The following is a 25937-nucleotide window of genomic DNA, read 5'->3' as shown; positions in this document are numbered from 1 at the left end:
GTCAGCAGAGCCTCGCTGTACACCTCTAATTCCTTAAACTTTTACATCATGGATGCAACCCCCTGAGAAAGGAATGGGATGTTCGCTGACGCTCTGTGCAACACCCTCCCCGCCGTCACATGGACTGTGGCATCTGGCCGTACCCTTGACTCACCGCCTCCTGGACTGTGTGTTGCCTATTGTCTGAATTTGTGCTTATGTACATATGAGGTGTTTGTTTTGTCTCTGCAGACTGCGCCCCCATGAGGCACAGTCTGGTGGTGCTGTTTTTTTAGCCCTCCATCCTAGATCCTAATGTACTTCTGCTCTTATCTGGTGTCTGGCTGAGAGGCCTAAGGCTACTCTGACCTGTGACCTGTGCATAATGTTAAATGTTTTTTAAATCTTGAACGAGTTGTTCTTGAACCTTGAATTTCCCCTTGGGGATGAATAAAGTTTAACTAATCTAATCTACACACAGTCAGCGTTCCAGACTTCATGTAAACGGTTCTGATCGGATCAGTGAGATACAAACAGAATTTACACTTTGGCCAAACTGATCATTAAGTTGATTAGATGCCCTTTGTTTCACTTTTTTTTTTTTTTTTTTTTTTTTTTTAAACAAATCTTAAAACTGTGTTCAAAGATTAAAAATAAAAATCTTTTCAACATATTATCAATAATAAATTCAGAACATCTTTCTACGACAGTGTTCCTCATTGCATGCGCTTCACTGACTCTTGCCTTGTGTCTCGTGAAGCAGCCGCTGAATTTCTGAAAATGCTCTATAAACAAGTCATAATGATCCTCAATGCTGCAGTTCTCTCCACAAACTAGAGCTGCAGACTGCTTGCAGAAACTCTGCTGTCCTAACAGCCATAACTGACCCTGTCAGAGTTGCCAGTTTTGGCTGATTTCTGCTGCACCGAACTCCGTCAAACAGCTGCTCCGTCAGTAGCTGCGTATATGTATTGAAACAGAAACACCCACATTCTGGAGGCATTATTGTATTTTCACCATATACTGTTGCATAAGAATGCCATCACTCCGTGCAATATTTAGGATAACCATTCCTTGCTAAAAAGCTGAATGTTACTGATTTGGCAACGTAGCAGGATACGTAGTGTGGCTTTGTTTTTTTATAAAGTAGCTCTACTCATGTCTTATTAATATACTGAGTGCGGCTGTTGTTGAATTAACAGTGAGGATCACTGGTCTGGAGTGTTTTGCTGTATGAGAAAAGTCGAAATAGACGAGGTACGGCTGCAGGTCCTTCACACGCCTACTCTGTGTATATTTTTTATTGGATCAGTGTAACATCAAGGGCTACATTCACATCGGCAAAGAAATTCAGTCCAGCAATTTTGTAAGTTTATTTTTTTTAATTGAGAGGTTTTTTTTTTTTCAAACATTTGCTTCTGACAGATATATAAATCGACCAATCAGAGCCGGCGTGTTGACTGACTGATTGCGACTGGTTTTGCTGCCATTTCATTCAGACTTCGTATAATCATGGGCGAGCATCTTTATTATTTCTTCACTGCTTCTTAAAGCGAGCAGCTCGCTGCTAAAGCAGATCCTCCAACTGTCCCACAGACATCCTAAAGTCTGTCCTGAAGCGACCGCAGTCCAGCTTCAGATCCCGGATTAAACAGTGAAACTCCCAAAGTTCTCCTCTCTTTCCTAGAACATGATGAACCCAGCGAAATTCACACTTTCATGTCGTTTCTCCACATCGGTCCTGGTGTGTAAAGGGAGTTAATGCCAACTGCTTCCACCCAAACACACCAGGAAGTTCTAGACTTCCAAGATCTTCCGTGTTACTTTGTCATGTAGAAGCTGCTCTGAAGCAGCAGATAGTTCCAGAAACAGGAACTTGCCGACTTTCTCTGATTCAGGGATTAAATCTTTTCTGGACAACGTAGAAGGATGACATCACAGAGTAGCTTTTTAAGGGGTCTGTAGCTGCACAACTAAACTGTGGAAATACTGAGACAACATCTCACCATGACTTCATTCGCTGGAAGTATGCGAGCCCCAAAAGTCACGGGACTGAACAGAAGGAATGGCCTCTGATAAATGTATTAATATAACTTCTTATTAACCCACAGATTTAATATCTACCAGCAGGCTTCTGCTTTATTACATCAGGATTCAATAACGAATCCTGATGTAATAATAAATAACCTCAGGCCGGCCCAGCAAGGGACCAGCCTGAGGTTTATGCAGAATAATGTGCGCACATTAAACGCTCTGAAATTAAACTTTGTAAATTCGTAATGAGACTCGTGAGCTCACAAAATGACCTAATTTTAGTCCTTTTTAAGATCTGAGCAGAGTAGCATCAAGCACAGCTCTGTATCTGCTTTTATGGACTCCAGTTCGGTCGGGTTGTTTGTCATTTTATGGACTTTGAGTCTAAAACAAATAAAGATTTCATCATTTCTGTTGTAATGACTCTGATGACGGGGGTGTCTGAATCTGGACATGGGTAACAAGCTGTAGGAATATTCCTGATGTTCTTACTTCAAACAGAAACGGTGTGTTGCAGCGGCTGGTGGGCAGTGAGGGCATCGGGGAGTAGACCAGACCGTTGGGCAGCAGGGAGCCACCGGGTGTGTGGAGCAGCGGGTGGAGGTTGTCCTCGGGGAGCGGTGGGGTGATTGGTGACAACGGGTGAAGAAGGTGGTCCGACGCCGATGGCATCATCTCGGTCAGATACTTAAGGTGCCTCTTTTTGAACGGAGCGTTGATTTCTGTGTTTGAAAAAAGAAGAAGAAAAAAAAAAAAAGATTTGAAAACCAAAGAAGAAGAATAACATGATCTTCATCAGGTAAAGAGTCAACAGGACAGCAGTTTTCAGTTGTGTAGACTCGATCTGATCATCTATTCATTCATCCAGGAAGAGTGAAAGCTTTGCTGGATGGAGGTGATGGTGCACGTACCGCTGCAGAGAGGGTTCGGGGTGGATCTGCTGCTGGTGCTTTGTTGGGAGGAGATGGACTCTGTGCCATCCTCCAGACTGGCCGTGCAGCTCTCATCCTCCACCTGTTTGATCCACCTCTGCATGAAGACAACAGCAAGAACACTAAATTATCTGAAACTTCCTTCATTTTGCAAGCAGTCAGAAAAAAAAGAGAAAACTTGAGATGTTAAATGGTTTTCTTCATGTCCGGTTTGTGTAACGTCTTTAGAACTGCTCTCTAAAGCAGAACCCATTTAAGCAACGGGGTCAAACACACAGCCCGAGGCCAAACCTGGCCTACATAGAAGGTCCAATCTGGCCAGTATGAAAAAAAACAGAAAAGATATTAACTGCACTCTTAATAAAATTGACTGTAATTCCTAATTTGTTTATGCGGAATTCAATGTTTTATGTTTACATGTAAAACATTTCCAAGGCAGTAGAATAACTTGCTCTATCATTTATGTCTTCCTTGCATGATATATCTGACTGGGTTTGTATGAAGATGTGAGTCAGTTTAGCTGGTCTGGATTACTACATGTGGAAATGTACACCCAGGTACATTTAAAACAACTTCCAGATCCTGTAAAGTTGCTCTGATTGAACTGGAATTTTCTGTGACACATATCTGAGATTCCAAACAAACAACACGTAACATTTATCGGTCCACAATTTCCTGATACATGGATGACGCTGAAGCACAAGTCAAAGCTTGGCGAACACAGTGTTGCTAACTTAGCTGCTCTGTTATATTTAGTGAATTTTTAGACCAGTCTAGTAATTTTTTTCCCCCTAAAAAGCTGCCAGTGAAACAGCTGGCAACTTTTTCTGGTATTTTTGGAAACTTCTGGAGACTGCCGTGAAAACCTCATATTACGATATAACTCATTTTATATCCCCATAACGATATACCTGACGATATAAAAGTGTTTGTGTAATTTTGTGCAAGTCATCAGTTATGTGTCAGATGTGCTTGGTAACGGCAGCAGTGATCTCCTTCCATCTGGGGGAACTATGGCCGTATGATGTTTTACGGGTAAATGCCTGTTGCAGTGTTTACATCTAGAGTTTATTATGAGTTTTCGCCTCCACTTGACGCAGCTTTTGCTCGTTGACTTTTTGTGTTCTTTGTCCTGATTCTTGTGCAGGTGATAAAATGAGTTAGTTGTGTCGGAGTCCGTTGTTGGGACTGTGAGCTGGTCTTTTGTCGGTTCCACATCGGTCTTTTCATGTCCAAACTGCATCCATGTGACAGAAATGTCCCCTCTTTTAGGAACAAGCTCATTAGTTTGGGTTGGCTAGTCATCTTTTAGTGAATTATCCTGCTCTGAAACACGTCTTTTACAGTCTTCCTCCATGTTTGTTTTTATATTGGTGAAAGTATGTAAAGTTAACTTTTAAATGAGGAGAGGGTGCGGCTGCAGGCCCCTCCCCCATATTAAAGCACTTACAAAACAAAACAGGAAATGATCACCTCTGCTCCATGACTGGAATGAAAATGAAACGTAAAGTTTCCTTGGCTTACTGGCAGATATGGCTATTAACGTCTACAAACATAAATACATACACACATACAGCCTACCTTTTTGTAGCAGCCATAGGTGCCGTCCATCTGGAGGGGGCGGGGCCGGCGCCTCTCAGGGTTGAAGGGCGAGCCGAAGCGGATGTAGTGTCTGGGTGTGGTGCAGATGAGGGACGAGTGAGAAAGGCCAGGAAGCATGTTGAGGGTTGTAGCTAGCACTGTGGGGTCAGTTGTAATTCGCAGTGGGCGCTCAACGGGAACTTCCTGGTGGACCTTCTCCCCTCCAGGAATCTTGTCGTTCAGCCACTCAGTCACGAGGTACTGAGGATCATTTACAGAAAAATGTTGATTACATGCGAACCTCACACAGAAACCAGATGAAATAGTACAGATATGAACCTTCTTAGTCTTGGGGTGGCGCAGGTTCCCTCTGTTCATGCTATTCAGAGCCTGTCCTTCTCCATCCGGGAGGTGACCGCCCACGCTGCAGTCTCCGTGGGCATGTTCAGCACCGTACGGACCCTGACATCCCTCCTCGTTCAGAGCAGCACCCTGATCTGCTGACGTCTGCGCCAACGCTACGGCTGCAGCAGCCGCCGCTGCTTGTTGGGCGAGTGCCTGCCGCTGCCGCCGAGCGCGCTGCGATGAGCTCGACCGGTATCGAGATATCCGACTTTTGGGCCGGGGCTTGGTGGGTCTCGCTGGTTTGGTGGGAGCGACCGGGACAGGAAGGTTGGGCGAAGACATGGTCTTCTCCTCAACAGGAAGGGGCTCCTGTAAGATTGAACGAATGTTTAAAACGGATGCAACGCCGACACAGAAACAGAAAACATGACGGTTTCCTGTCTGACCGTGATGTAGGTGGTCCGTCTTGTGCTGATCCCCACTCCGGTACTATGGGACACAGAGGTGTTCCCAGTGGGGTTTACCGCTCCATCCTCCGTTTCCACAATCTCATCCTTAACTTCAGCGCCTCCAACTTTTCTCCTCCTCCGTTCCAGGCTGTTGAAGGTCTACATCAGATTACAGAAATGTGTGTTTTTATTCATGGCTGCTGCAGAGAAGCACGTTGGACCCCCTTACAGATACTTTAGAATTTAGCAAATGTCCACATTTAATGTTTCAGATCAGTCTAATTTTACATCAAAGACCTGAAAAAGCAGAGTTTGGTTCCACTGGCCAGACCTGCAGGGTTACAAACTGACTTCAACATCACCAACACAATGTTGGCCGTAGCCTTAGAGGACAAAGTCATCTCTTTAAGGCTTCCAGTCTCCTGAACATCCCAGCGTTGCTTCCCACAAACATGGAGAAATCGTAGACCAGCGGAGAACCTTCACAGGAGGAGCCTTCTAAATACATTACTCCCTGAGCTCAATAACAACTCATCCAGGAGGTCCCAGAAGAACCAAGATCATCATCTAAAACTTTTTGTGTGCCTCAAGATTAATGGTTCAACTGGAAAACAACAACAATTAAAAACAACACACACACCTGTCTCACATTTGCCAAAAACATTTGGGTGAAAATAACCCGACTGACCAGATGATAGTGGAACTTTTTAAAAAGTGTGTGTGTGTGTGTGTGTGTGTGTGTGTGTGTGTGTGTGTGTCCCCTGTTGGAGCACTGGGACATGGAGGTGGTGTGATGGTCTGGAGCTGTCCTGCTGGACCAGGACCTGCTGAACTTTCTGTAATCTATGGAACCATGAATTCTCCTCTCTACCAGAAAACCCTGAGGGAGGGCGGTCTGGACCTCAGGTCCTGGCCTTGAGCTCAAAAACAAGGTTTTGCTCCATTAAGTCCACCTCTGAGAAGCTTTAAAAATAAAATAAATCGAAAAGCCCTCCAGTGCAGCTGCGTTAAACCCACTGCAAAAACTGAAATCTATGTAAGATCAAAAATCTTTGCGTACACATATGCTTATTTTTTTTTAAAGGTAAGTCAAATCTTAGTTTTTATACCAGAGAATTCCTCTTGTTTTAAGAGTATTTTTACTTGTTTTGGGAAGTCTTGACAAGCCAAATTTTCTTGTTCTGTTGGCAGATAATTTATCTTATTTTAAGCAACATTTACCTAATTTTTGTATATTTTTTTCTTGTTTTTTTTAAGGCTGATTTTTTTACAGTGCAGTTCTGCACTGAAAACTGACTCACTGCTAACTCATCAACACTCCCTCCAGCTGCCGCCGCCACGACGGGTCCTCAGGTTTAGGTGGAATTTCTTTTCACACTAGGTCGTTTAGACTGATTTGGATTTCTCCAATAAATAAAATCACGGTTTATTTTTTATTAACTTGGGTGATCTTTGGTGTATTGAACACTGAAACGTGACAAACGTGAAAAACAAAGTATCTGTAAGGAGGTAAATACTTGTTTACAGCTGTAAACAAACGTACTCTTCTACTGGAGACGACAAGGCCGTTTTCATCCACCTCTGCATCCTGTCCCTCCTCCACCTTAACGTCATCCAGCGGTCGCTCCTAAATGCACACATAAGCGGTTTATGTTGCAGCTCATCTCAGATGGAGACCTACACCCGCCACCTTTAACCCGAGCTAAACAGACCTCTGTGTCGCTGCTCCCCTGTGGATCTTTGTTTTCCTGCTGCTGTTCCAAGCAGCCCTCCAGCTCTTTCCTCCGGGCTTTTCTCCGTCGGGTTTCAGCTCCAACAATGGGGGAAGGAGGCGGCAGAGAGGGGGGACTCAGCAAGTTCTCCATGGGGCTCAGGTTGTGCTTCTGCACCGGACAGTTCTGGTTTCCCTTATGGCAGGCACAGTCCACTTTATAATTACTGAAGAAAGATTAAAAAGGAGACAACAGAGTATAAAATATGTCAAATTTCTGACAGTGAGAGTCAGAAGTGGAAGGAGAGAGTTGGGACTAACCAGCTGTTAAACTCATAGTCAAACCCGATGGTGACCTCGGAGTCCTTCGTGATCTGACTGGTGGCGTAGATGCACAGATGGATCATGCCCTCGGCAATCATGTGGCGGACCTGTCGGGGTGAAGGCAGCAAAAATGACTTGTAATAAAAGCAACATGTCATCCAAAGTAAATAAAACTGCAGCAGGCAATGAGACAAAAAGCCCCGCTACCGACCTCAGCGTTGGGTGTGCAAGACCGCCTGATAAAGCGAGCATCGTTTCCGAAGGTCCTCGCATCGACACACATCTCTACGTCGTTGAATTTGGAGTAGAACAGCACAAAAGGATAAGGCCTGGGAAGAAATAAAAAACAATAACCAATGAAAAAAAACATAATAAAAAGGCAGTCATGAAAGTTCTGGTAGTTGCCATGGAGATGAAGCAGGTTTTATGGTTTGTTCTATTGATGCTTTTATCCAAAGCATGTGAGAAGTGATCATTTAACCGAACATGCATGTCTTGTGGGTGGGAGGAAGCCAGTAAATGAGTATTTCATTAAGTGTTGTCCAGTCATTGACAGACCATCTGCTGGTGCGTTATGTTTTAAAAAAGGGGAAGTTTTTACAAGTTTTTCTTCTTCTTGTTCTTTTTGAAGCACGGTGGTGCATAAAGATGTACTTCTGATTTGTTTTGACCAGGTTTATGTTGCCATGTGAGAAATAAACAGTCAAAATAAAAAATATATGAAAATTGGGCAGCTATCATCTGCCTTAAAGTCATGTTTTCTTTCATAAATTTCTCTACTGTTTTCCTGGTGAATTAACAAGTTATTTTGATTCTGTATCTCACATGCCTCAGCTTGTTTTTCTTTTTTAGGACAAGATTATACATACAACCCAGAAAACAGCCACCTGTCTGCTAACACGTAGCAGCGAGCTAACACAGACGAATTTCTTACTTTTTAAAGAAGTGTCCGTTGACTTCAAACTGTTGTTTGAGCATGACCTTCCCCCGGTATTCAATGATAAGCGTGTCTGGCTCCAGGTTTTTGGCTGCTCGGAGGATCTTCCTGTGTTTCTGTACTCGCGTTACCCGTCCCAGCTGGAGCTACAACGGCACATAAGTCAAACTATTAGTCACGCAGCAGCTGAAGCAGAACCAGGTTCAACAGCTGAATCCACTTCATGACAACTCTTTCTTTTATATAATTTTTGGAGCTTTCAGGACCTGCATCTGCGAGCTCAGCACCGTGTTGTTACACGCCAGCTCTGTGCGGTTAATGGTGTCCATGGCGTCGACTGAGGCTTGGATCTGAGCAGTGGAGGGGGACGTTGTGGTGCCGCTCTCCACCTTGGAGACAGATGAGCCGGCGGAGCGGTGAAGCTGCAGCAGTGTTTGGATGTCGGCGCTGTACTGGTTAGCCAGAGCTTCCTCATACTGGTCTGTCCACTGGCGGATCCGGCTCTCCCATCCCTCTGCTGTGTTCTCATCCAGCACGCTGGCTTCAGTGGTGGAGTTCTACACCAGACAAAAGATTGTGTGAAAACAGCTCACCTTCACAGAGACAGAACTGTAAGTAGAACTTTATTCCAATCTCACCTTCATCCTCATGGATTTTCTGGACCCTTCTCTGAAAGCCTGAAAGAGGAGAAACAGTCCAACCATCAGAAAAAAAACTGCAGGGCTATTCTCCATAAGCAAGCCTGACAACAAGTCATAAAAGCTTTGATTTCAGGGTTCAAGTTGTTTCTTAAATCAAAAACAGATCAGCTCTGATGTTCATCGTGTTCAGTCCCAGTTTCCCCTTTCTTTCTGAAGACAGTGGAGAAAGATCAATCCCTCTACTGAGACGAGGAAGTCATTCTGACTGACACCTGCTCGGCCATGAACATCTTTAGATCAGCAGTACAGTAAAAGAAAGGTCTCAACTGACTAAAACAGGAAAAAGGACTCAGTTATTTTTCTGCAGTTCCAGACTGTGTAAACCGCCTCATTATCAACTTATTCATTTAAACGGTGGCGTTCAGCAGAGTTAAGCCCCGTCCATTTAACCTCCAAGCCAAGGAAGGAAACAAAGCATTTTGTTTATCTGCTGTCATAAACGTGCATAAATGTGTGTGAAATCTATGAGACAGAATGACCGATATGTGTCTTTGTTGAACCAAATCCAAGTAACCAGGTAGCTTTTTTGATGGGAAAATTCTCTCAAAGGGAATCTGGGAACAAAATTTTCAGAAAATATGATTTTAGAGTCCAGACAGTAAAGTTCAGATGGTTTTCTGACGTAAAGCAGAATTTTAGTTGATCTGCTTCCAGATCAACAAATCTCTGTTAAAGATGATGAAACCTGCAGGTGTGTGTTTTCAGTAGTGATACTGTGTGTGTGTGTGTGTGTGGTGAACAGGTGGAGCCATGATTCTGTTCACATCTTTTTGTCTACCTGCTGTTTTGTTTCTCGTCTTAACCGTGTTTGGTCGCATTTTAGCCGAGATCTTCCACCATCAACAAACATCCAGGCACGGATTTAGACTCTACATACCTTAACTTTTTTTCCCTTTGGGGTCCCACGGGCCTTGTCTGTGCTCTTCTTCCTCTTTTTCGACTTGCTTCGTTTGACTCTGTTGACGGTGAGTTTGATGCTGGTGGGCGTATGCTGCGTGGCAGTGTAGGAGACGGTGGAAGGCGACACCTCTTCATCTCCGCTTTCTGTTGCACTGCTTTCTCCAGCTGATAATTCAGAAACGTAAATATTTTTCAGACAGACAGATCAGCTGTTTGGTTTCAAACCACAGTTTAATTTTGCATTCGGCGTTCAGCTCTACCTGAGACATTTTCAGCTTTCCTGTGCTGGACTTCCGCTCCTTTCCTTCGGTCCAGTTCCCTGAAATGACACCAAAGTTTTAACTCGGAAAACCGTAGCTCATCTTGTCTGGGATAAAGAATCGGTTTCTTACCTGCAGTTGTCACATTTAATGATCAAACCGTCCAGCGTCTGGCTGCAGTGGCACCAAGCGGCCACGGCCCCGTCCTCCTCAGAGGAGCTGTCGCTGTCGGCAGAGTTCTCCTCGGTGGTTCTGTGATAGCGGGAGCTGCATACCACGTTGTTGAGATCCATGCGGGGAATGATGGTTTGGGAAAGCGGGGAGGCAGGTGGGGTAGGGGGAGGGGGTGCGCCATAGTTGTGATCCTGACAACACACAACGGAAGACTGTTGCATCTTCAAACAACGGGTGTTCAGGCAAAAAGGGAAACGGAAAATGGAGACAAATGAAAATGAGGGCCAAAAAACCAGGTATGTGAAACAGTACAGCTGTTAATAACAAAAGCAAGAAACTACAAGCACTACTAATCCACAGATTTACGTTTAACACTGTATTTATACAGAACAAGCTATTAGAAAAGATCAGGAAAAAAGGAAAGCTCAGGCAGATTAAACTTTATCACTAATTTGAAAACATTCAAACTGCTAACAGAGTAACAATATCTTCATATCATACAGATCAGAATTGAGGATTATTAGAAAAATGAACTCACAGCATATGGTAGTCCCCGATACCCATGATTCTGTGCACTCCCACAGCTCTGGTTGTTGTAGTTTTTTTCATTCACTGCAGGACTCGCTTCAACTGACTCAGGGCTGAAAAAAAGCACATCATACACTCATTACTCTTGATTTTAACCATGTGTGTGTTTACATATGAACTAAATGAACCCACAGTCCACTTCATCAGGACCACATGTTGAACTGCTGATCACATAAAAATCTAATCAGCCAATTGCACAACAGTATCTAATTGTATTTAGTAGAACTGTGATGATATGCTTTTGTGCAGATTCGATGAGATTCAGATTTTTTGGGTGCCGATTCGATTTAAATTGTGATTCTCACAATTCTTTTATATTGCTGACTTTTGTACATTAAAAACAAAATAAATGTATTCAACTTTTTTTTCCTCTTCATTTTCCTTGATTTCAATCAGGAAAAAACAACACAGTAGCCACACCATCAGTCTGTTGCTATAATGCCCGAGAAGAAAAGTTAATAGATCAATAAAAATTACAATTTTTATACTGGATTATTTTTATTTATTTGGAAAAAAGAAAAAAAAAAGAAAAGAAAAAAAAGGTTTTTTAAAATTGTGAAGCAAAAAAAAAATCCAGACTTTCGATTTTTCGATTCAAATTTCCCACCCCTAGTATTTTGTCACGTAGACATGGTTAAGACAACCTGCTTTAGTTAAGACTGTGCATCAGAATGAGGAAGAAAGAAGATTTAAGCGTCTGAACATGGCATGGTTTGCTGTTCTGAGCTATTAACCACACATGGACGAGTTCAGGTGATTCAGCTACAGGTGTTACTTGTTGTAACGTTTCGTCCACATGGAACCGGCGCTTCTGGAGTGTGAAACCGCTGCTCTTCTAAAAAATTGGTTCCCAATGTGAATAGCAGTGCAAACACCAACCATTTCTATCAGAATGTAAACCAATAAGATGATCTCTCATACTACCTAAACCAACCAGAACCTCTAACACAACACTGGTTGACAATGTCCACAAAAGTGCTCTAGTACATGCGGTTTTTAAATAAAGTAAAAAAAAACAAAAAAACATTAACAACAAATGGTGAATCAAATGATCAACAAGCTTCAGAAAGTGATGGATGAATACCACAATAGAAAAAAAGACAGCAGTGGATCTGGACATAGTATCACATGCCCATCTTTACAGTTACAACCACTACAGCAGCTGCACCTGAAGAAACAGCGAAAGAACCGCCTCCACTTGACTTCATATAAGCTCCTGCTGTCATCCCACAATGTTGACATTCATTCATTCATTCGTTCTGAAGATAGCCTATTGGGGATTTTTGAGACGCTCTAGGTTATAAAGGAGCCTGAACACCACACACTTTGAGGACTAAATCTAAAATCTCGTTAACTTCTGTGGAGTAAAGTTCTTCCACTTTGGTTCTGGTTAAACTGGTGTAAACAGGCTCTGGTTTGGCAGAAACTCCAGAAGTAGAAAAGGGTCTGTGAGGGAGCATTAGTGCAGATGTCCCTCCTCTTCTTCTGCATCTTTATTGTCTGTGGTTTGCATCTGCACTACTCCATGTCTTCTTCTCAGTTTTTTGCATGATTCTGGCAGCATTGTAGAGCCATATTGATACTAAAGCATTGAATATGTGTATTTGTAAACACACTTTATAGTGAAAAAAAAAGAAGAAAAAAAAAAGATTGCTGAAAATATCCAGCAAGCAGTAGTTGTCTCAACCAAAAAATGTTTTGTAGATGTCAGAGGTTAGAAGAGAACGGACAGACTGGTTGGAGATTATAGAACGGCAACAGGAAGTCAAATGAGCACTGGTTCCAACCAAGATATGCAGAATATCATCCCTGAACACACAACACGTCCAACCCAGCAGCAGAAGACCACACCTGCTTCCACTCCAGTCAGAGAAGAACAGGAAACTCACCAGAACTGGACAATAAAAGATGGAAAAATGTTTCCTGGGCTGATTATTCCTCGTTTCAGCTCCACATTCACATGGTAGGATCAGCATATGTTAAAAACAACATGAAAGCATGAATCCATCCTGTCTTGGATCAACGCTTCAGGCCAAGGCTTTGGGATGTGGTTACCCAGGAGATTCTCATGGATGTCCAGCCAACAAATCTACGTAACTTTCTGATGCTTCATGTCTATTTGGAGCGAAAACTCTGAGGAATGTTTCCAACACCTTGTTGAATCTATGACAAGAATTAAGGCAGTTCTGGAGTAAAAGCAGGATCAACCTGGTGATAGAAGGTGGACGTGACAAAGTGGACGATGGGTGTAAACATATATACATAACAACAAAGTGTATCATCAAATAAAACAGTATTTTCCATGTTGCTCATCTGCTGTGAAAACAAATAGATGAAATAAAAGACTTCTGTCACTAGATGGCAGCAAGAATCTGAAGTTGCTCGTCAGAGTGAGGGAAAAAAAAACAAGGAATGTGGGGTCCATGATGTTATGCAACCGCTCTGCTCTGTCGTTAAGGTCTGGTCAGCGTTAAGGTCTGGTCAGCGTCTGAACCACCATGTCTGATCTGGGCCAGAATTACATCCTCCAGCAATCCTAAATGCCAAAACAATCATAGTTCCTTCACATCTGAGGATCTGCACATCGCTGCAGCGACAATGTTTTCTCGTACAAGAATCAATCCACACAACAAAAGGAGTGGAGAGAAATAAAGAGGGTTGTGAACAGGAACGGATGGGATGGAGGCCAACTGCATTCCTGCTGAGCTCAGTCATGTAAGCATGTTTACAGCAGAAAGCAGCAACTTATCCGAGTCTGGCAAGGCTTCCTAACACTACCTGACACTTGAGGCCTTATGTGGAAAAACTTCTTGTACAAAATGATCAACTTTGAAAACATAAACTCATAAAATCTCTCCTCGTTTTTCTGTTTCGGGAAGTAGTCCTTTTTTCCAGTTTACCACCTGCTGTAACTGGTTATTGCAGGATAACCGGCTTTGCTGTATAGAGATTAGATAATCAAGGTGAAAAACACGTGGTTAGCACCTCGTTTCGTTGGTACATTTCACACTTGGTCAGAATCAATAACAGGAAGTTAAAGCATGCATATGTGCAGTCTGTGTTGTGCGTTTGTTTCTATACTGGAATTAAAACAATCACACAACAGAGACTTTTTATATATCTACATTTTTTCCTCCAGTTGTTCTTTTTTAGTGTTATTTACAGTTATATATGTTATTATTCATCCTTACAAAGCCAACTCGGCTTTTTTTTGGTACCACTGTGCATCAAAAACACCCTTTTGGCTTTATTCAAGCCATATAGGACCTTTTATTGCTCTTAGGCAAATATGTAACTTTCTTCTTGCTTGTTGATCTTTGACTGCTCCTGATTGGATATTGCTGTTAATTTAAGCTCTTTGATTGGTGAAAGGCTTGGCAGGACATGACATCATTAGCATTTCCAAAACAGAAGTCTATTAGCAATATAACGCTGGTAGTGATTTCTTTTTTTTTTTTTTTTTTTTTTAATAATAAAAATGTGATAAACAGATCACTTATTGTGAATTTACCATATAGCAATGGTGTCCAAAGTTGGTCCTCGAGGGCCGCTGTCTTGCAGGTTCTGGATCTTTCCTGCTGGAGCACACCTGAATCCGCCTGAATCAGATCGATGTGTCAACATGCTTGGACGAAACTGAACAAGCTGTTGAATAGAGCCAATTAATTTTAATCAGGTGTGTTGGACCGGGGAGAACTGCAGGATTGTGGCCCTTGAGGATCAGAGCGGGACACTCCTGCCATATATAGTCTCAGAATAAACACTATATCTTTGTGTTTTTGTGGCTGCACTGTAACAAAAAAAATGCCAGGAGGATTTCTGTAGAACACCTAAATCCACATTTCTGCATAAATCACAGGACCCTAGCAACATGGCTCTACTTTCTGTCTCCATGCTTGTGCTGCAGGAGTGTACACTGGGAAAAGGGAATGGGTTTCGTGCTGACTCAATGAGACAGGTGAAACCATGAAGAAAAAGGAGAAATAGGTAACTTGAGTGTAATTCTTCTTACACAACATGTAAATATACTATATAAACAACACTGTCTAATAATGCATTGCCTTCAAAATGATCTTTATGATTTAACAACTCAAGATATCACCTGGCCCTAACCAGTATGGCACCCAGCACTGCTGTAAACTCCATCCACAGCTCTTCATTCATACTGCTAGAAGATGTTGTGAATGATGTTATTTTAGTTCTCTGAGTGCAACCAGACGCTGTGGTTTCATCACCGCCTGTCTCTGGACAGCTTGCCTCTGTCACTTTAGACATTTCCTGCGGCTGAGTCAGAAACCTTTTTAATAGTTTCTTTTCCTCAGGTTTCTCTGCTTATGTGGTGGGACGCAGTACTCAGGTGGTTTTGATGATCGAGTGTTCACCTTTGACAGAATTTGACCTCAGTTCAACTTACTCTGATCCAGCAGCCATATCGGAGTAAGACGTTTCAGGTGTGGTGACTCCCAGCGTGATTACTATGCTCATGACGTCCAGCACAGCGACGCATGGGAGGGGGGACAAGGGGAAGAAGGGGGAGGGGGAGAGGAGGAACAGGATGGGACGGGGGGGGGAAGAGGAATCACACGGTCCAAACTACAGAAACAGACCACTCCAGAGGTGGGGCACCGCCGAGCCGTCGCCCACGGCTCACGGTCATCAGGGACCTGAGGTGGAGAAAGGAAACACAAAGTCAGCCTGTTTACACAAACTAAGCAAATAAAAGCATAAATAACACATTTAGAGATTTGATTCTTCAAGGATGGGTGTGTAAGAGAAAGTTATCAAAAACAGGAAGACACTTCCACAGCCGCTGCTTTCACCTGAACTCCTGACAGAAAGTTCTCATGACCTCATAACACAACATGATGCCGGAAACCACTCCTTACACATCGCAACAGCCAATTCTGCTGAGTCATGTTTACAAGGGAGCACACACACACACACACACACACACACACACGCTTCCTCCTTCCTGGTTCTAAGAGAGCAGCTAGATATGAACACCGTGGCCTGTACCAGTTTCTGATCCACAAGGTGTGTCAGGTGATGGGGGGTGTCAAAGAGCAGAAAAACAAGGACGGTTTTACAGCCCTGCTGCAGTGGGTAGCAGAGCCAATAGGGGGCATCTTCCTCCTACATACCCAGAAGGATGAGTCATCCTCGATGAGGCCCCGCCCTCCCGTCATGTGAGCACCCTGTGCTGAAACACTAACCCACACTCTGCTCTCCCTTTTCCTTGTCTTTCCTCCTGATTGGACAGAAGCAGGGCTTCAGGCAGAGACCTCGTAAAGATACGGAAGCTTTCTGAGTTTTGTTCACATGTAAGGGAGAACATTTGCCTTTCATTGAGGTCATCCTCTGGACAAACAAGTGCTCACACACACACACACACAGTACTGATCAGAGGCACCACAACATCCAGTTCTTCTTACGCTTTAAAAAGAAAAGACCAGCCGCAGGATGCATGACATTTCTGTAGGGGTCCCCTGGATACTAAAAGAGCTTCAGCTCCACGGAAACCACAGACCGACTGAGGACTTCCAGTAATGTCAAGGTCAATCTGTTTGTCCTCACCGCCCAACACTGAATGTCAACCTTGTTTTAAACACACACTGTAGCAACAAGAGAGGTGACAAACACAAACAGAATTTTATAAGTTTTTTTTTTTCAGAAACAGTTTTTCATCCAAACACTTTCAAAAAAGAAAGAAAAACAAGTATTTATATCCTATCCAGGAGATTAAGCCTTTATTCTGACTCTTTATTATAACCTCACAATCATAACACCAATATTCATTATATCTCAGAAGTAGTTGGTTTTGTAAGATTGGTTATTTATGTCACTGTTTACCTACCAAACAAAAAACAACTGGAAATGTGTAAATATGTAAGCAGTTTCTGTTATGCATTTGTTTCAATTCCAATACTTTTTCTCCTGAAAGCCAAGTAATAAATTCTGTTTTGTTGTTTTGGTTTACTTTAATGGTGCTACATCTTTTAATACATTAATTTGACATTATTTTGGCCTGAAAATCTGACAACTGAGGCTGTCCTGAAAACATAAATGGGTTGTCACAATACTAAACTTTCAAACTACATACCAATACTCAGTATGGCGCTTGATACTTCATACTATTTTCAATACTACGAATATAGTAATAAAATTATAACAAATCAAAGTCAGAACAGCACAAAACTAAAATCTAAACTTGTATAGTGACAGTATTGTTAAATGCATTATTTTAAAGCTTTATTAACTCGTTCAGCTGCAGTCTGCAGTGGAAAATACAAGCGCGTTGCTTAATAAGACAACGCTAAACTGTGGCGAGGGGAGCAAAGACCAGCCACATCATTAGCATGCAAATGTTGCATTTAAGTATCAATATCTGCGTTAAACTAATATCTAACTAAATATTTTATTTGGCATTTCTGTATGAAGAAGAGACAAAAACAACAAAAAAGGCTTTGAGTTTTCAGGGTGGGAGCATAAATTAGGGATATATTTTGAAGTTTATTAGCTTCCAAATTTGCAACTATATTTAAGACTGCAGACACTACTATGTTCAACAAAGGCCAATTCAAAATGACAGGAAGCTGCTTCACCAAGTACATACTGTGAGAAATCTTAAATATCTGTTAATGAATTGATATTGAAGCACACTGAACTTAAATAAAAAGTTGTGAACTGAATCAAGTGTTGATACAGAGCCCTTTACCCACTTCCTTTAAGGATTCTGTTGGGGTCATCTTTTGGGATCTACAACGTCTAGTTAGAAAAGGCAGCTAAATGTGGTCCAAAGTTAAAAAACAACAACATAAGGTTACAATGAGGTAGTACTACTGTCCCTTATATGAAGCAGGTAAAGGGTAATTCCCGTATTCAGACGGTTTAGGGTGAACAGACGGAGCTCTGCTTGTAGCCTTATCAAAAACCACTTGCTGCTAAAAGTCCCTGCAGAAGATTACAGAGTCCCAAAAATAACCCCAAGCTCCTCTCTTACTCAAAAAGGGAGTCACTCTTCCAAAAGGAGGACATGGAAAACTAAGAAGGTAAATTCCATACAAAGAAGGAAAGCCTTTTTTCCTTTACTCCCCCCCTCCCCACCCTTCCCTATTCGCTCTTCCAGTCATGAATACAAGGCTCAAATTACCCACCGTCTCAGTCTTCCTTCACTTGGCTGGGACAGAGGCCATTTTGGAGACAAATCCGAAGAGGAAGGGCATGCAAATAAGATCCAGAACAAAGGAGACCCCTTTGTGTACAACCACGTGTTGTGTAAAGGTTGTGCAGACTGCTCCATCATGTTCACGCTGCACAAACAGGTCTACAGATATAGAGCCAACCATCTTTATCAGTTCATATAGTTTCTGATGTTGCTGTCCGGATCACATCGCACTCACAGAGTCAGAGTGAGCTGTGGGGATCATATGTAGTCAAATTATGTTTCTACACAAAGTGTCTGAAAGACAACTGCTCTACTGACAATGACGAGTTAAGTTCCTGCTTTCAGTACAGCAAACAAATGATTAAATTTAAAGCCCGAGCAAACTGTCAGCATCCTGTACAGTTGTGTCATTACATAAGAAGCTGGTCTGAAATCCAGTGGTTTAGTATTTTGAAGTTTGAAAAAATCTTTGAAGGATTTTGTTAGCTGTATGCAATGCGTCATGGATCGGTGTATGTCAGCTGATTGATACATACAAACTGAAGCTTTTTTGAGCCACTCTGAAGAAAAGTCTAAATATGTTAAAAAGAGCTGTTAAAATTAAAGAAATTTGGCTAAAATGATACATCCAGAGGACCTCACACTTCAACTATAATTCTTCACTCCTTCTGGCCCAACTTACCTGGTATCACACCGCTGGATGTACTATCTTATGTATGTAAAAAGTAAAGTACTTTGATGTGAATTATTCTGACGTTTTTAAAATGAGAAACCCTAATGACATAATTTTCAAGGCTTTTTTTCCAAAACAGAATTTGTAATAACTTAAATCATTCAAAACACATGATCCTAAAAAAAAAACCCAACACTGCTAACTGGGTAACTACGACTCTAACAAGTCATTTTAAATCAGGTTCCCCCATTAAGAGGTTAAACAACAAACCATTTAGCACACTTTGACTAAGTTTGGGTATCCAAATGGATGGACAAAAGGAGAGTCCACCTTGTCACATTTAACATTCATGTGCTTTGTGATATTGTCATGTTTTTTAGTTCATGATGGGTATCTGGAGATCAGTGTAAGAACAAGCAGCAACCTCCAGCGGTTAACAGTGAAGCCTATGTGGAAGTCCATAAAACTGCAGTTCCCTCTTCATCCACTAGGGGCTGCAAAACAGAGCAAATCCGCATAAACTCCCATGTTAAAAATACCAACTTCACGGCAGAAATAAACATGTTTACAGCTTGGTTCAAGAATCCATTTTCGGTTTAATAGGTCAGACTGTGGTGGTGGGGGGGGGGGGGGGGAGTGAATTTTTTTTCTAACTCGCCCGTTTAAAAGTAATTGAATCTCAAAGTTCGGCATATTTAGGGGCGTGTCCCTTTGATTGACAGGTAACCAATCTCCCGCTTCAATAAGAAGAACAGAACCACCGCGGTTTTTAGCCGCTTATCAACGTGACTTTAGCCTTATTACCTACGTTACTTGGTTAGCTCCTGTTAGCTCGATTAGCTATTAGCTACAGGTAGGTTGTAGAGTTAGGTTACCAGCCCCCGTCTAAGTTCCACCATTTTGCCAATTTTTGTATTTTCCAGGAGAGACGACACACGTGATGCTGCCAAGATGGTGATGGTAGGAACCGCCCACTGAGCTTCAATTCAGCTCTTCATCAACCTATGAGTGACGTCACAGAAGCTATGTCCATCTTTTATATACAGTCTATGAATCAGAACCAGGGGGGCATAATTCATTCATTCATTCATTTTCCGAACCGCTTATTCCAATTCGCGGGGAAGCTGGAGCCTATCCCAGCCGGCTTTGGGCGACAGGCAGGGTACACCCTGGACAGCTCGCCAGTCCATCGCAGGGCCACACACAGAGAGACGAACAACCACACTCACGCTCACACTCACTCCTAGGGGCAATTTAGAGTAACCAATTAACCTAACATGCATGTCTTTGGACGGTGGGAGGAAGCCGGAGTACCCGGAGAGAACCCACGCATACATGGGGAGAACATGCAAACTCCACACAGAAAGAACCAGTGACCTTCTTGCTGTGAGGCCACAGTGCTAACCACTGCGCCACCGTGCAGCCCGGGGCATAATTCATGTTGCTTAAAAAAAAAAAAAAAAAGTCACACTGCGCTGTTTAAGCCACTCTAAACGTGTGTTATACCGTGGTCAGTAATAATTCTAATGACAATTGGCGTGCACTATTTTCTTATATACGGACAGGTAGTTCAGCCAGTTAAATCACTAATATCACTCCGTTACAGGCGTCACCATAGCAACGCATTTATCAACTGATTCAGATCAGCTGGCATTTTACAGGTGAATGAGAGAAAAGTGTTGTAGCTTGACAATGGCTTTTTAGCATAAAATCTACGTTGAGGCCAACGTAAAATTGTTCCTAGTTTAGGGCATTTAGCATGTTTAAGCTGACCGTTTATTTTAAGTAATGTAAAGGATTTTAAAAAGCATGGCATGTCTCAGCTTGTGCTTCCTATGAGATCTCTGTTTAATTTTTTCTGAAATAGTTTGATTCTAAAATAAAATAAACTATGAAGGTGGATGAGCAAAACCTTTACAGAGCACTGAAATTAAATGAACCCTGTGCATGCAGTTTTTTTTTTTCCTTCAACAAAAACACAGAATACACCTGCATCCATGTGTTTTTTTTTTCATTTATATCTCTAAAGAGAGAACAAATAGGGTTTTGTGCGCACAGACATTAGGTTTAAAACAACACGTCGATGGTTGCAGTGTCCACCTGTGCCTGACCAAACCAAACACTTCAAGTACAGTGAGATTGCACCAGCCCCCACAGTCTGCCCCCGCACACATGCTGGCTCGATAAGGCAGGATATGAATATATCAGCTGGTCGAGCTACACGGAGCTCCAGCAAGAGGAAATTAAAGATGAAGGGCAGGCAAATCTGTTGGCCTAAGCTTACACATCAGGCACACGAGACCAGAAAGAAGACATGACTCACTGCAGATTTTATTACACACTACTAAAGATACTTATCAGAAAGGGTTAATAAATACAAAGAACACCAACATCTGTTAGATTTAATGCCATTCCCTTTTAAACTGTTTTTTAGGTCAACATGACAAAGTATGAGAACTTGGTAGCAGTTTCTGATTGGTCAGATCAGAGATGTTTATAAGGTCTGGGCTTAACAGCGCCATTATTTGTATCTTCCAAAACAAATCATTGTCGCCATTCCATCATGGCCCCTTCTGAGCAATGCAAATATAACTGTGTTGACAACTCAATGACATAATAGGTCAATGTTTACAGATACAAGCGAGCTTGTATAGAAATAAGTAAAGCTGCAGAACTCTTAGATCATTAATGTATCTGAGATTTAAGCTAATGGCTGTACGTTACCGTAGATCTAAGTAGAACTAGAACTGGCTCATTTAGCTCACTGGCTTGTGGGTTTGGTTACACATTAGACAAGTTTATCAATGGTTTTTGTGTGCCCTTGTTTGTCTATTCACTTGTTGAAGAATGCTAACATTTCTATTTTCTATTTGTTTAATCTGTTGAGGAATTTGTGGTAAATATTGATTTAATAATTAAAATCCAGTGTAAAAAATTACTATTGTAGGAGACAGGGACAGACAATTTATTTCAAAGTACAGAGGTCAGATCTCATAAAATTACAAGCATAAATACAACTACTTGGCCAAAACACTTTCAACCCAAAACAAGCCTGGCCTCATGTTTCCAAGCATATTATCCAGTGGGAAATAACTTGCCAAGGCAGGGCTGTTCATGTTGGGAAGGTTGCTGCTCATGTCTGTCTCTCAGTACATGCTGAGGATTTCAGCTGGACATAAACATGGATAAGATGCATGGTATCTAAGGAGGCAGCCACCATCATTATCTGCATTATGAATGCTGAGAGATAAACAAACAAAAACAAGACAACATTTTCATTTTTGTCTAAATCAGGGGTGTCTAAAGTTGATACAAGGCTCACAGTACAAGTTAACAATGCATTCCTGCTCCAACACATTTGGCTTACATTAAATGGATCCAACAACCAATGAAATTCTGTACAATGACCGATTTACTTTTGTGAAGTGGGCTGGAGCAGGGATCCATGAAAAAAACTGCATGTTTGTAGCACCCCTGGTCCAAATGCACCCTAACTGTGGGCAGAGAAGTTGCTCACAATTACAGTTAATCATCTGACCGTTACGAATGTTTCCTATAATCTCAAGGTTCACTGGGCAAAAACGGTTGAAATGTGGACCAACTCTCAGAAATGTAAATGCTTAATAAAATGCAAAAAAATGCATAAAAGAATGCATCATGGTAGGTCCAGCACAGCCTCCCAGGTTTAATGTTGACCAGGCAAGCATTTCCAGAAGTAACCTCCCAAACGCACCGAAAAAGCCTCTTCCCGACTCGACATCTGTCAGAATTCAACCCTGTAAACCAAGCAGTTTCTGAACACTAACCAGTATTTCCAGCTAAAAAAAAGCCTGAAAAATGGGGAAAAAAGCCAAAACAAATCAAAATGGGATGGTTGGTAAACAATAACAAATGTCGAGCAAGGAATATGTCCTGCAACATGGCTGAAAACAAAAAAAAAGTCCCAGACAAATGAAAACAGATAAACAGTTTGGGAGCCAGTCATAAGAAAAAGGAAACAATTGCTTTCAATGTCGAAGAGGAAAAAAAAAAAAAGAAAAAAAAAGAAAAGAAAAAGAAAAAAAAGTTTAGCAATTCACAAAATAAAAAATTAAAAACAATCCAAGTGCTGAACTGTGTAATTTCCAACATGTGTACAGTCTGGTGAGGTATTTTGTGTTCATTCTAAAAGAGTTTTGCTTGTTTCATACCAGAGGAAATAAAGAGAACAAATCAAACTTTCTAAAAAAAAAAGCATGATTTATGAATGAATGATGATTTTAGCATGCATTTCACTGAACCAACTTCAGCGCTTCATCAACAACCTTGTTTTTCCTACTGTAGTCAAAGAAAATTGATGATAAGAAACTAAAATGTATTCAGTTAGATATTATATTAATATGGGTATCAATACCTAAATGCCAGTTTTAGATAAGCCATCTCGAACCATTTTGAACAGGCACTGCAGTGGGCAGCCCCTCTTCCTACAGCAGCTACCTGCTGGACCCATTGTTTACACTGAAGACTCACTTTCACCATGGTAGTGGTCAAAAGCAGCATGTGCTGGTAAAATTACCGAATACTAAGATCGTATTTTGGAGTTTGAAGCTATGCTTCACCTGAGTTCAGTGATGAAGCGACTCCAAACAGAACCACATTATCCATGGAAGTGGACCAGAGTCAGTTTAAAGGAGACCAAACCATCACTCACTCATGCAAGAAACAATGGAAATGCAGACACACAAAAGCTTCACAGGACTGTTGCCAAGTACATTTTAATGAAACTGGTTCCTGTCTTAAATGTTATGTGGACTTCAGGCATATTCAAAATATGATGTCAAAAAACATGCTTTTCATTCGATCTTGATTGTTTGTTCCATTTAATCAATCTGTTCTCAAGGTATTGTGAAGAAAATTACACTTTTGTTAACAGGTACATTAAGTGTACTTGTAAACAAGGTTGAAGTTTCTTATTATTCTGTATATTTTACTCTTCAGTGAGGAGTCTGAGAATTAAAGCTGTAAGTTTAAGTTTTAAAAAGCATTCATTCAACAATGTTAATATCTTGTCTTACATTTATGTATATTTTTCATCCTATAAGTTGGTATTGGGACAATATTGGGCAATTTTTTTAATAATCAGCATCAGCTGTTTTTTCCACCAACAGCCGATAAAATAAGTTTACTTTAAAACGCTCTCCTTTGGCTCTTGCACAGCTGTCCATCTCTGCCTGAAGTAACCACTCACAGCTGTGTAACAATGTCCGGCCTACAGCCCTTACTGATTTGCTGTCACATGCTGAGTAGCCAATCAACACTGAAGCTTCTAGATGCAGCTCCCCAGAGAGAGAAGTGAGGACTGTGTGATGACTGAAGAAATAATAGTAGCCTATGTTAAAAGTTTAAACAAACTGCAACCCTTATAATGGTCAGTTTCAAAGACCAGACAGGTAGATCCACATCTGGACCTACCTGTCTCTCATTTTAAGAGACGTTGGCTAATCTTCATCAAGTGAAAACAACCCAGAGCTCCTATATTCAATAAAAAAGTAGAATGGGTGGAGCAAGTAGTCCACAGATTAAGAGAAATTAACCTGTTGAATTTCACAAGCAGAGTCGACTTTCACAATATGTTTCATGTAGTTTGTTAACAGTTTAAGTGTTTAAAGTAAGCTGGATAAACACACCACCTTCATTCTGTAGCTCTCTAGATGCGCTCGGAGAAATGGCTCTGTCTGCAACTTTCTGGAGTTTGGTGGCTCATGCATGAGATGTAATTCAGCGCTGAATATTTTTGATGTGACGTTGACAACAATGCTGCTCAGATGTGTACATGTATGAAAAAAAACTCTGGTTCAACTGGATAAATACAGTTTAAAACATAAATATGGCAAATTATTCCGTAAAAACGTGTCTGGTGTAATTGGGTTTATATTCATCCATCCATCATGGGCTGCACAGATTGTGTAACTTTGTCAACAGGCGTTAATAGTTCACCTATGTTCCTACTACTAGTAATGCATTGTGCCTAGTTTTGAATGAAAGGTTATCTGCTTTCACATATTAATACACAAACAGACCGTTTACTTGTAGACCAGTCTGTATTATGACGCAAAAAATCAAAACCTGTATTTGAAGACTATAGAAGATTATCAATTAAATATACTTGACATTGAGGTAAAAGTATTGAATATGACTGATAATTTCACTCAATTATAAATAACTTTAATAAAAACAAGCCTGGTAACCACTGAAAGTTAACTTTATATTTCTATATTACAATGAAGACATATGACAAAATACCATTAAATGTATGAAGTCATAAACCAGGTTTAATTTGCAGAAGAGGAAATGGCGTAAATTCTGTTACAGCAGAAAACAGTTTAAATGTGAACTTAAGAAGAGCTAAAGTCATGTTTGTTTATGCATTAGGGCTGCTCGATTATGACAAAAATTATAATCACGATTATTTTGACATTGAGATCTCAATTATTTAACACAATTATCCAGTACTTTTAAACAATGCTGTGCGTCGTGGTGTTCTCGACTCCATGTCGCGCATTATAACCGTCTAATGGACAGTTCAGAGTTGTTTAATCTGCTTTTACTGCTTATATAGGAACTGTTTTACGTTGGCCTCGATGTACGTTTTATGCCAACCAACCACTGTAAGGCTACAGCACGTTTCTCTCATTCACCTATTAAAAGACAGTTGATCTGAACCAGCTGATTAACGCGTTGCTATGGTAACGCCCTGTAACGGAGGGATATTACAGTGATTTAACTCACCGAACTATGTATAGGAAAATAATGCGGCCAGTTGTCACTGACAATGGTATAAACTATGTTTAGGTGAACTTCCACAACCTACTGCAGTTATTCTACATTGACCTGCAGCCGGAGCCGACTGAGACTGGCCGCCTGGGAGTGCTTTAGGACGGGAGAGGCTCCCGCTGCTCTTTCCTTACAGTAACTGCAGAACAATATGTGCCAAAACATCAGAAAAGTCTCTAATAACTCCAGTAAAAGTTGCTAGATTTGTCGCTAGTCGCTTTTGACAAAAAAGTCTCCAGATTTAGTGAGAAAGTCGGCAAGTTGGCAACAGTGTCTGAATGAAACCAAAGTGGCTGTGGGAGGAGTTTACAGCACAGCGCTGCAATGCCAGAGACGCTCGATTAGCAGCTGAAGCCAGCAGGAGAGGAAAC

General features: G+C 41.5%; 1 protein-coding gene across 3 annotated transcripts in view; it reads right to left on the bottom strand.

Annotated features, from left to right (window-relative positions):
• Nucleotides 1-25937, bottom strand: part of setd5 (SET domain containing 5) — a 42537-nt gene that overhangs the window by 9303 nt on the left and 7297 nt on the right. For all 3 annotated transcript variants that reach the window (XM_079242742.1, XM_079242743.1, XM_079242744.1), the window contains exons 2-18: nt 15330-15579; nt 10866-10968; nt 10286-10548; nt 10154-10212; nt 9871-10058; nt 8931-8969; nt 8559-8849; nt 8290-8438; nt 7567-7684; nt 7353-7462; nt 7033-7258; nt 6864-6947; nt 5318-5479; nt 4866-5240; nt 4527-4787; nt 2925-3042; nt 2506-2735 (exon numbers count right to left, since the gene is read on the bottom strand). In XM_079242742.1, coding sequence (XP_079098868.1) covers nt 2506-2735; nt 2925-3042; nt 4527-4787; nt 4866-5240; nt 5318-5479; nt 6864-6947; nt 7033-7258; nt 7353-7462; nt 7567-7684; nt 8290-8438; nt 8559-8849; nt 8931-8969; nt 9871-10058; nt 10154-10212; nt 10286-10548; nt 10866-10968; nt 15330-15400 — 2847 coding nt within the window. In that variant the 5' untranslated portion in view covers nt 15401-15579. The remainder of the gene's footprint in view (nt 1-2505; nt 2736-2924; nt 3043-4526; nt 4788-4865; nt 5241-5317; nt 5480-6863; nt 6948-7032; nt 7259-7352; nt 7463-7566; nt 7685-8289; nt 8439-8558; nt 8850-8930; nt 8970-9870; nt 10059-10153; nt 10213-10285; nt 10549-10865; nt 10969-15329; nt 15580-25937) is intronic.

Source organism: Telmatherina bonti (genome assembly GCF_933228915.1).
Source record: "Telmatherina bonti genome assembly, chromosome: 6".
NCBI lineage: Eukaryota > Metazoa > Chordata > Actinopteri > Atheriniformes > Telmatherinidae > Telmatherina > Telmatherina bonti.
This window is presented reverse-complemented; position numbering and strand designations above follow the sequence as displayed.